General features: G+C 45.8%; 2 protein-coding genes across 2 annotated transcripts; both read right to left on the bottom strand.

Moving 5' to 3' along the window:
* Window positions 1-417: 417 nt before the first annotated feature.
* Window positions 418-5,023, bottom strand: rbm15b (RNA binding motif protein 15B). The gene has a single exon (XM_029503175.1). The coding sequence runs from the start codon at window positions 4,807-4,809 to the stop codon at window positions 2,221-2,223; it is 2,589 nt and encodes an 862-aa protein (XP_029359035.1). The 5' UTR covers window positions 4,810-5,023; the 3' UTR covers window positions 418-2,220.
* Window positions 5,024-5,527: 504 nt separating this feature from the next.
* manf (mesencephalic astrocyte-derived neurotrophic factor) lies at window positions 5,528-11,048 on the bottom strand. The gene is made up of 4 exons (XM_029502418.1): window positions 10,843-11,048; window positions 10,085-10,212; window positions 8,599-8,740; window positions 5,528-7,847 (listed from the first exon to the last, which is right to left on the bottom strand). The coding sequence occupies exons 1-4, from the start codon at window positions 10,928-10,930 to the stop codon at window positions 7,663-7,665; spliced, it is 543 nt and encodes a 180-aa protein (XP_029358278.1). The 5' UTR covers window positions 10,931-11,048; the 3' UTR covers window positions 5,528-7,662.

Raw genomic sequence — 11,048 nt, 5'->3', positions numbered from 1 at the left:
GGCAACGATAAAACAGAACGGGTGATGACGGTGATGATGATAATGGAGAGCGTGCAACGGCAGGAACCCCAAAAAGAGAAGTGGAAAGGTCTGTAGTGCTAGTGTTAAAATCATGGCAGTTAAGACAGCATGGTGAGAGACAGACCATCGTGTTGATCGACAGAAGAAGCATTCAGTCTCCACTTAAAAAAAAAGTAAAAGTCGGAAATGCTCCTTTACGAGTAAAAGCAGAGAAGTATTCTCATCCTGAATGACTCCATAAACAACTGATTCATTCAGTCATTTTTTGTTTTTAGCTTTTTTTTTAGAGATTACATTTTAACCAAAAATCCCAAATCCTGTAAAAACTATTTTGTTTAGAATTAAGTCCCCAAAATGTTATTTTGATACGTAAAGACAATATTTGAACCTGTTTTCAGTGTTTGTGTCTTACAGCAAGGGATTTTTTTAAAGCAGATTTAAGATATATTCTATTTATTATTTTTTTTTTTTTACTTGGAGAAATTTGACCAGTTTGTTTTTGCATCATGTTTTACAGGATGATCACATCGTGTGTGACAGATAAATTGCAAAACGTACAAAACGGCCAACAACAACAACGACAGCTCTGAAAAAACATGTAGTTGAGTACAAAGTAGAATATTTCTACCTAAAATGTAGTGGAAGAAGTTTACAGAGGCAGATCGGTCCAAAACAAATCATCTGACAGCAAATGTGATACTGACATTATCAGGGATAAAAAAAAAATACATTTACATTTCCCTGGCTCCGTTTCACACCGCGACAACACGTTTCCACAAGAGAAAAAAAAAATCTCTGGCCCTCGTTGAAGCTTTATGGAAGAGTTACCACCTTTTTTTAATATAAATTCTCTAAACTCTAATATTTCATTCAACAACATCTGGGTGGGAAAAAGTGTTTAAATTTTACGAAAATATTATCTTGGCACAGAAGTTTCACGTAACATGGATGCTAGAAACTATAAGTTTGAATTAGTGTTTAAAGGTCCCATATAATATAAAGTTTGATCCACATGTGGTCTGATTTTTTAGTCAGGTCTGGTTTCTAAGTGAAAACTGAAAATATCAAAGGTCAGAAACTGAGCTTTAAAATGAGCTGTTCAGACAGTGTTCTTTTTTTTTGCTTCTGGAGCTGATTAAATTCTTGTAAACACAACCAACTAAAACCGCCTGCCAATGACGTTTGCTTTAAGAAATGAGGGATACGTTTAGTAAAGCTGAAGTGACGAGAGGAGCAGGTTGGATGGATGGATCAGAGAAGGATGGATGGATTAAAACTGAAGAAAAGTCGGCGAACAATAGAAAACCTGAATCTGAACCAGCAACATCATCGGGCCAGCTGAACATGTCCCGAGTGAAACGGGGTGCTGAAAGGGAAGCATTTTTTTTGTCTTGTTTTGTTTTTTGTTTGTTTAGACAGACAAAATATAAACTTTTTTTTTTTCCTTTTTTCCTGCATGCAACACAGAGCAAAACACACTCACACCTTTCGAAAATGAAAGAAGAAACTGGAATGGTTCAACTGATAAAAAGGCTAGTAATGTAAAGAATACAGTCCCCGGGACGGGGTCGGGACATTTCGCTTGTTTCCTCTGACTGACCAGGATGCTCACAACAGCCTCAACCTGCAAGCAGAAGAGACGAACTGGAAGTAGACCAAGCCGGGACTCTGCCTCCCCCAATCACCTTGTATAAAAGACTCCAAAGTCCCATTTGTATTGGAGATATTCAAATAAAAAGGACAACAACAACAACAAAAAAAAAGACAAAGTAAACAAGCATATAAAACAACAACCCCCCCAGCCCTCAGTTTTAGTGTCATATGTTCCAGCTTGGAGTCGGCCTGTGTGTGCAGGAGGCCTCTCCTTCCTCTCTCCTTTAAGTGTTTTCCATTACAGGCCTGTTTTTGAACACTTCATCGGCCCAGAAAGGCCGAAAAATCTGAGCCGCCCGTGAACGTGACATTTCAACTGGAGAGAGCAGGAGACGTAAAGTAATAAAGGAAGGAGAGCGTAAAAGATGTAGTGTAATCTGCTGTGTTTCATGTATAAGACAATGAATACAACAATAAAATGCAGCTTTCTAAAAACATGGAAGTATCTGTCGTCATCAGGGCGACGCTGTGTGTGTGTGTGTGTGTGTGTGTGTGTGTGTGCATGCCTTCACGAGCGTCTGTACATGTGTGTTCTCTTCAGTGTCATCAGTTAGTGTCAGTGACGATCACAATCACCATGTGCTCCTCATCCAGGTTACCCACAGTCCTTTTGGCTGCCTGCAGGTACTGTTGAGAGAACTCTCCGGGGGGGAAGGCGTACAGCATCGCCCCGGGCCCGCCCTCTTTCGCAGCAGGCAGGCTCACGACTCCCGCCGCCTCCTTGTTCCGCAGGTAGGTCACCAGGTGGCGGAGCAAGCGCACCTGCAGGCCCGGCTCGGGGGCGGGGGCCTGGCGATCGATGGGACCCTGGAGGGCCAACAGGATGGCGAAGCCGTCGGGCCGCCCCAGTTTGATGCGGCGCGACACCTCGTCGAGGCGGGTCTGGTCCATGCGGAGCCTCTGGGCGATCTTCAGCTGGCTCGGCTGGTTCTGGCTCTGCAGCTTCAGGCTGTCCTTCATCACCGTGTTGAAGAACGAGGGCCCCCCCTCCAGCATGAACAGGTCTGTGGGGAAGCTGCTGTTCTTCAGAGCGAAGAAGCCGTGCCACGTTTTGGAGAGAGACGCCTGGGCGAACTCCGACAGCGTGCTCGGAGAGGAGGAGGTGTGCGTGTCTGTGTGGATGGCGGGGGAGCTGGCGGCGATGACCTCGCTGTTTCGATGGTGGTGGTTGTTCAGGTGCACACTGGAGGACCTCTTGCCGTGGTGGCGGCCAGACGGTGGATCTTCTTCGTTAGCGGTGGAGTGGCGTCCTGCTACGCCGCTGTCGGGGGAGTGGTCTCTCGGTTCTGTGGTGGAGTCGGGGGCTCGGACCCGGGCCCGGTCTGGGCTCACATCAGGAGAGACCACCCCTCCTGGACCTCGGACTCTTGACCTCCCCCTCTCCTTCTCCCTCTCCTTCTCCCTCTCTTCTGTCTGTCTGTCGGCTGACAGACTCCTGCTCCTGCTCCTCCTCCTGGTCCTCCTCTCCTCCCTCTCCTTCAGCCATCGCTCCCTGCTCCTGCTCCGGCTCCTCGCTCCTCTCCCGCTCCTCCCGAAAGCTTCCAGCGCCCCCGCTCTCCTCTCCAAACTCCTGGTGGGGCTCGTGGGGTAGTCTCTCTCCAGCACGGCTCTGTCTCTTTCCCGCTGGGACAGGAGGCTGTGGGTGGGCGGTGACGAACGCTCCCTGGCTCCCCTCAGCTCTCGTTCCAGACTTCGATGGCGGCTGTAGGCCTCCCCGAGGAGCTCGTAGTGGGACGGGAGCGCCACGGGAGGCTGGTAGCCCGGAGGAAACGGCCGGGACGGACTCTCCTCAACTTTTGCAAAGTCCACCCTCAGACGCCGCTCGGGGCCACCGAGGGGAAAACCCCTCATCTGGGTGCAGGCGGCTTGAGCTGCATCCAGACTTTCATACTGAATGTAGGCAAAACTGTCCCCCTTAACGTAGTCGATATTCCTTATGCTCCCAAACCGGTCAAATTCCCGAGCAAGAGCAGCAAGAGAGTTTCCGGGCCCGAGGCCGCCCACCCAAAGCCTTGTGGTGGGGTTGGCTTTGCCATAACCGATCTTTATTGGGTTGCCACCAATCAGCCGTCCCTGCATGGCCACTTTGGCCCGGTGGGCCATGTCCAGGTTCTGGAACTTGACGAAAGCGTACGCGCCACCCTGTCCACGGGCTGGGCGTTTGATCACAACATCCTCGATGATGCCGTACTTGTCAAAGCCCCTCCTCAGTTCGGCCTCTGTAACATTACCGTCCAGATTCCCAATAAAAAGGTTGCTGGTGGCCCTCTGGTCGTCCTCCGGCTTTAAATCCTCCACCACCGGCATTGGAGGGAAGCCGTAGGGCCGGCCCCTCTCATCCAGCATGCCGTAGTAATCCAGCAGCCTCTCCCTCTCCCGGCTCAGCCCCAGGGTCTCCAGGGCGTAGTGTCTGGCTCGGAGGTCCCTGATGTTGCTCACCCCGGGGCCCGGCGGGGACAGGGAGCGCTGCCGGTAGGGGTAGGGTGCGTGCAGGGGCAAGTAGCCGACGTCCGGCGGCGTGACACTCCGCCTCCTCACGTACATGGGCTCGATCTTCAGCTGCCGGTCCCCCAGCACCAGCCTGGAGGACTTGGCGTGCCGGGCCTCCTTGGCGTCCTCCGGATGCCGAAAATTGACGTAGGCGATCCGGCCCAGCTCCGGGGTGTGGGACAGCTTCACGCTGACGTCCCCGAACTTTTTGAACTCGTGAAACAGCGCGTCCTCCACGTCCTCGTCCGACACCTGCGAGCCCAGGTTGCTGATGAGCAGGGTTTTGTACTCCAGGGTGCCCGGCCGGGCGGCCGGGAGCTCGGCGGCGGCGGCTGCCGCTGCGGCTGCTGCGGCCGCGGCCGCCGCTGCCGCCGCCGTGGTGGTCCGGAGCGGCGGGCGGCCGAGGAGGCTGAGCTCGTGTCGGTGGTGGAGCTCCAGGGCGGCCGCCCGCTCCTCCCTCAGCCGCGGCTTCTCCCGCTCCCTGCTCCGGCTCCGGCGGTGATATCCTCGGCTCTCCGCCAGCAGCAGAGCCAGCGGAGGCGGCGGCGGCAGCTCCTCCCTCCGCGCACTCTCCCGCTCCCTCTCCCGGATCCGTTTGGCGACGGCCCTGGACGGACTCGTCTCCCTCCCGGCCTGCCTCTTCATTTTCTAAGGATGATGGAGCTCAAACTTTTCGGCGCCTGCAGCGGGGAATCCGGCCCCGGGAGCGGGTTTCTGCGGTGTTAGCGGATGAAGCGAGGCCGACGGCGAACAGACGCTCCGGCTCCGGAGGCTGGATTTTTGCATAAATATCGAAAAAAGGACGAAAACTCGTTTAAAAACATGTCAGCATCGGAGGACCTGCACCGACGCCGCCATCTTGGACAATAGGAATGTGCGCTTTCCCAGAGGAGGGCGGGGCCTGCGATGACGCAACCGCGGCGGGCGTAGTGACGTCTAAGGTTTTCTTGTTTTGAACGATTTAACACATTTTTAAAAAAGGAAGCTTTTCATTTTATTTTTAATAACGTATATCTGGTTCATTCATTTTTTATTATTCATATCTATTTTGTTAATTATTTTTAAATACATAAAATTTATTTTCACATTTTCTCAATTTATTCTTATTTTAAATCCCTTGTTAAACGTTTATATATATTTTGAAGAACTATGGACATAAAAATGTGATTTTTTATTAAACATTAAAAATTCAAGATTTTCCTTTTCTTTGCGTTTTTATTTTTCCATGTTTATCCTACAGAGTTAATAAACATAGTAAAAGACTTAGGGATGTGAATGGATAGATAGATTTAATTCTATCAGTTGTATTTTAGTTTGCTTATTTATTTATTTGTATTTTTTTACACTTCATTCCTCGTGACACGTCAGGTTTATACATATTTATAGTTTTAGGCCATTGTTTAATTGCACAATTTAATGCCAGATGTTTTGCCAGTGACAGACACACATCTTATCTCACATTTCTGGTCACACAGACACTCTTAGGAAATCAAACCATTTTGTGCTCCAGATGGATTTTTTCATATTTTAATGAAAAAGTAGAATAGTACAGTTGTAACAAATGACTGGGCCTTACATGAAAGGTCAACGTGAAACAACAGCATATTTTAAGTTTTCATTTTCCCCACATCAAATCTTATCAAGTATCACATGAGTTTATCAAGTCATATTTCTAGGTGCACCAAACGATAAAATATCAATCCCTTTCTGAGAGACAAGTCCAGGAGTGTGGGAGAGCCAGTGACGAAGGTTGCTTCACTTTCAGCTGTGGCCCCCACATGTAGAAGACAGAGTTGTTTCCGCGTGTTTAGGAAGCATCAGTATTGTTACAATGCTGGATTCACAACATTTAGCGTGGGATCAAATTTTAGACATCGGCCAGCCCTCAAAGAATTTTGAGTTTTGAGTTTTTTGGGAGTTTTTTTTACATTTCAGCAATTCTGCGAACCAATTTCTGATTAAGCATTTATGCTCTGGGTGTCCCCGACAAAAGGGGAAGGCAGTATTTCATGAGTTATTTTGTTCAGTACACTTAACAGCTGCAGGAGAAGACAGAAAACATCTGCAATGTAATCAGTCAGAATAAATTAACCCCATCCCCCCCAAAAGAACACATGAAAACTCCATTCCTGCTTTTGAAATGAAAGAGATGTAGAAGGTAAATGTTTAATGAAAATCCTCAATAAATATCTGAACAAAATATTTCTTACTTTGCCAACAGCGACTGAAGAACCTTCATGTGTGAGACTGACAAAGTCACCCATAATCCCCACCCTCCTCTGTCTTTAAATGTCCACTGGTCTTTTCTTGATGCCAGTGTTGGAATTCCTAAATTAATGTTTTTCTTCATTCTCTCTGCTGATTGCGTAGGACTGAGACTAGGAGCACATTATTTGCCATTTAACTCATTGTGAATGACTGACCAGGCAATAAAGTGCAGCATCAGTCTGATGTGAAAGTGCCATGAATGAGAAAAGTCTAAAAAAAAAAAAAATGTTTTAAATTTAACTTAAAACAGAAAATAGATCTACCTTGATTTCTTTTTTTTTTTGTATTATAACTATGACTAAGTTGGGTTATGGGTGACTTTGCAAACAGCAGGCTGATACAGAGAGACTACGGTGGAGGTTAAGAAGGGGGATGTCTTGGAGAAACCAGCGGACTTTAACTCAAAGCAAAGGTTTGACACAGTGAGAGATGATCTGTTATTTACTGAGCTTTCTTACTTTTGGACGCAGGTGGTTTTTGCACTCGACTGAGCTGCATTTAACAGACATGAGCGATTGTCTCATCTGACTCAACAAGAAAACAAGTCTAAATTTCCCAACTTCTCAAACTATTTCTTTAGGTTTCAGTAAGAGCGGTACCCTGGGCTCATCTTCCTCCATACTAAGCAAAATTACAAGAGGCTAAACACATTCATCGTGATGACATGATGGCTTTTCCAAACAGCATCGTGGCATTCAGATCCTTTTGGGTCTCGAGGCAGCGTTGAGAGCAGCTTGTTAGGCAGGTTTGTGAGCAAGAGGCTGCTAATTCAAATCCTGGCTGGAGTAGGAAATCTTGGGCAGCGTGGTGAACAACAAACTTGCTCTGCAGAGAGAGGAGCCCCTATCTGAGGATGCCAACGCTGATGGATATGGCTGAATGTCGTTTTTCTAAGTGACTTGATGTGTAACATCTTGACTACACCAAGTAAAAGAACCTGCCCTATGTGCTTCTGTGCCACCAAATATCTGAAAACCGAAAACACTGTTCATTCCCCTCACACTTGGTTTAAAAGTACAGTATGGGACTTCAGCCTGATGCGTTTACACTAACATCTATGTTTCTGAATCACCAGATGGGTGTACATCCTCAAAATAAAATAAAAATTAAAAAAATATCAAACAAAAGACATGTCAGACTAAACTCCTCTGCCCCTGGTCCTCCTCACTGGTCCAAGTAAGTCAAGTCCAGAGTTGTGTGGTTGGTTTGTGTTTAGGTTTTGTGTTGCAGTTACAGTTCTGTCCGTGCCTTGGCGGCTGCGGGGGCGTATTTGGGCATGAGCTCTGTGATTTTACGGATGAAGTCGGACTTTTCTGCGCATCCTTTACAGGACTCGCCCCACTCCTCCAGGATCTTCTTCAGGTCCTTCACTTTAAGCTTTTTCAGGTCTACTGTGGTCAAGTCCAGCTGTTTGTCTACATGAGAAACACAAGAGAGGGGAAAAATCAACATACAGCGACCATCTATAGTTTTTGATCAGGCGACTGTGGATGGTTGTGTTGTGTTTGTAGCACAAAAATGGGGACTTCTGGAAATTATGACCTGCAAGCAAGGGATAATTCTATACTATACATCTGAATTGCTTGATGGACTTTGTTTTGTTACATCGGTGCCGAGATGAGCTGATAGATGGAGGACGACGGAAAGAGTATAATGAAATACAGACATTGTCTTTGTAGCAGCTGTTGTGGGGTTATTTTTAGCTCCTTAATGGTACAACTGCCCTTGCTATTCCTTGTTTGTAGTGCTTAGCAAAACTAATTTACTTCAGAGTGGACAATCTGCTTCACAGCGTGCATGAAGGGGAAGTATGAGCCTGTTTTCAGCTGTGATGCGTCCACGGTTACGCAGGTTAAAGTTATATCTATGGTTATTGCATACATATTACATATACTACAGAATGGTCTGCCTCCACATTTGCCAGTTAATGCACTCCTTGCCACTGTGCGTTAAACATTTAAACAGCTTAATGTAATGTAATATATATATATATATATATATATATTTAGCTTAGCTTATTTGTCGATTCACTTTCAGAATTAAAAGATAAAAGAAAATGTTCTAAAAATCAGCAGCTCCTCCAAATGGGAGCCAGAGTCTGTGGAAGGGGAGTTTAGTCCTGAGGGAAGTGTTTTTAAAGTAGCAACAAAGGCTTTGGTTTCATACCGTATTTCAGTTCACAGATCTGACTGTCCTTCTTCTTCAGTTTCTCACAGATCTTCTCCACTGGGACATGGTAGCTGAGCGGTTTAGACACTTCGTTGATCATCTTAGTGGCCGCATCACTTGTTGCTCCAATGTAGTAACACTACATGTGTGAAGCAAGACAGGAAGAAACACATTCATTTATTTTCCAAGAAGTTTTTTACTGGCCAAAGAATATATGAAACAAATATTTTTAAAAATAAAGTAATTCAATAAATAGATACATAAATCCATCTAACATTAAGTAAATCATAAGTTTCAAAAGATACCAAGCACAAAGAGTTGACATCAAAGTCAACATCTTGTTAACATTGACCTTTGACTCTAACTTGATAGAATGGAGATCACATCCATGCTACTTCTGACAAAGTCAAGAAAGGGTTAGGGTTAGGTAACCCTAACCCCTATTTTCTAGATTATATTTGTTAACAATGCAGAGGTTTTCCAAACCAACTGATCTTTGCAGGTTGAAATAGGAGGAGCTGCAAAAATGACAGTGTGACTGAAGAAAAGCAGTAAAAGTAGGTAATAAAAGCAAACCTCAACAAAAGTGAGTTGAAGGATTCTGCTGTGAGGGGAGCTGGTGATTCACACACGAGTGGTCATGTGATTGATTGTTAGTAAAAAAATAAAAATCATTCAGCCAGGTCGAGCTTTGCTTGATTTGCATATGAGACGAGAAACAACAAAGGCAACTGAAGGCAAAACCTGTATATTAGGATTTATTAGGTGGAGTGAGCACCACCTCCTCTTCAAACTCAGCTATTGCGAAACTTGTTCAAAGAATCACTGAGAGAGAAGCATCTACTCTGCAGGAGTGAGACCAACAACTGTTCAACAACACAACTGGATTTCTGCTCTACTGACCACCCAAAAAGCTACCAGTTACTGAGGGAACACCACCACAAAGAGCGTTTCAGTCACAGCACACGTTTTCATCCAACAGTCAGAAAATCCTCATTATTCCTCCTCAACCTTTTCACTGCATCTCTGATGTGCTTCTACAAAAGCAACTGTATGCAGAATAATATGTTTTTTCTGCTGGTGAGAATCCTGGTGTGAATATAATGACAAAGATGCTGCTGAGGCTGGTAAAAGTTTTACAAGTACACACAACTCAGATACACATCAGCCCCAAAGAAATCACTGGCTATATTCTTGTATTCTCGTATGTAGAGAAGGAGCATTTGCCAAAAATCTATAAATGCTGCTCTTATTTCTCTACTCCTAAAAAGGATTGGAAGTTCAAATTGTGCTGAGCAGCTTTTTGTCATTACCACCCAACTCTGTGTTCCTATCTGAGAGCTACGAAGTTAAACCACAAACTCAAACATTAACTGGGCCTCAACAGTTTAAAACCGGCCACATCAGCACTCATTATCAAGGGTGAACATGACATATTTATCAGAATCACTTGACAACAAATCCAAGTCTGTAGTTTACTCACAAAGCGGTTTTCTTTGCCTTTGGCTTCTTTGCAGGTCTTTGTGATGGCCTTCTCAATGTCTGCGCTGTTGAACTTCACATTGTTGTCCTTTAGTGACTGGTAAAACTTCCCAAGGAAGCTCACACACACTGGAACAAAGTTGTAGGGGAAAACAGATATTAAACAACTTTTTTTCCCTGCTCCTTCTCTCTCTAGACCAACGCCTAGAGATAAGATGAGTTCTCTGATTAAATAGTTTTGTATCATGTTTAGTTTTGTGCAACGAGGATGAACAAATCCTTTGTTGCTTTCAATTACAGCAGTGGATGTGAGCAATTATTCGACGATCAAAATAGATGCAGCTGATCAGCTCATGGAAGAATGATCAATGACATTGTATATACTGCTCTGCAAAGTTAAGATAAGTGTATTCTCAGTATCATGTCAGTCTTTTGGGTATTTTTTTGTTTTGTTCCTCACAAGTATTGATGCTTAGCTGTGACTGGCATCAAGTTAACCAGAACTAGACTGGTGATGGTAGCAGTCTACCTCCAAGCAGATTTAAGCAACCTGGTCTGAGTTAAGAGTCCCGGGTCAGTCTGACCCTACGACCCAAAAACCAGAAACTGACTCACACCAGCTCCCAGCACCCTCACACACGTCCAGGAGAGTGTGTGGGATCATGTGTGGTTGTTTTTAACACCTGGAAAAGTTCTTGCTGCTGCTGCAGGTAGCCATTGAGGAGATGCTGAAGCTAACCGAAGCTAACAAGGACCTACCTTCACACTCTCCCTCCTTCAGGGCTTCGGAGGGACCCGGAACCAGAGCCAGAGCCAGAGCCACCGACAGTCCGCTTAGACACAACATCTCTGCGGGGGAAACTGGGGTAAAATGTAGGTATTTGACCGCGGCTGAAGGAGGACAATCCCCTGCGTGTGTCTCATGAGCTGCCGCCGCCGCTGATGCTTCAGTGGAGGAGACGCCG

The sequence above is a fragment of the Echeneis naucrates genome, chromosome 5 (assembly GCF_900963305.1).
Source record: "Echeneis naucrates chromosome 5, fEcheNa1.1, whole genome shotgun sequence".
Classification (NCBI taxonomy): domain Eukaryota; kingdom Metazoa; phylum Chordata; class Actinopteri; order Carangiformes; family Echeneidae; genus Echeneis; species Echeneis naucrates.
This window is presented reverse-complemented; position numbering and strand designations above follow the sequence as displayed.

Excerpts from the sequence above, each read along its gene's own strand:
- rbm15b (XM_029503175.1), bottom strand. The coding sequence starts at position 4,809 with ATGAAGAGGCAGGCCGGGAGGGAGACGAGTCCGTCCAGGGCCGTCGCC.
- manf (XM_029502418.1), bottom strand. The coding sequence starts at position 10,930 with ATGTTGTGTCTAAGCGGACTGTCGGTGGCTCTGGCTCTGGCTCTGGTT. Across the intron at positions 10,213-10,842 it reads GAAGGAGGGAGAGTGTGAAG|TGTGTGTGAGCTTCCTTGGG; the intron begins GTAGGTCCTTGT and ends ACTTTGTTCCAG. Across the intron at positions 7,848-8,598 it reads GATCTGTGAACTGAAATACG|ACAAACAGCTGGACTTGACC; the intron begins GTATGAAACCAA and ends TTTCTCATGTAG.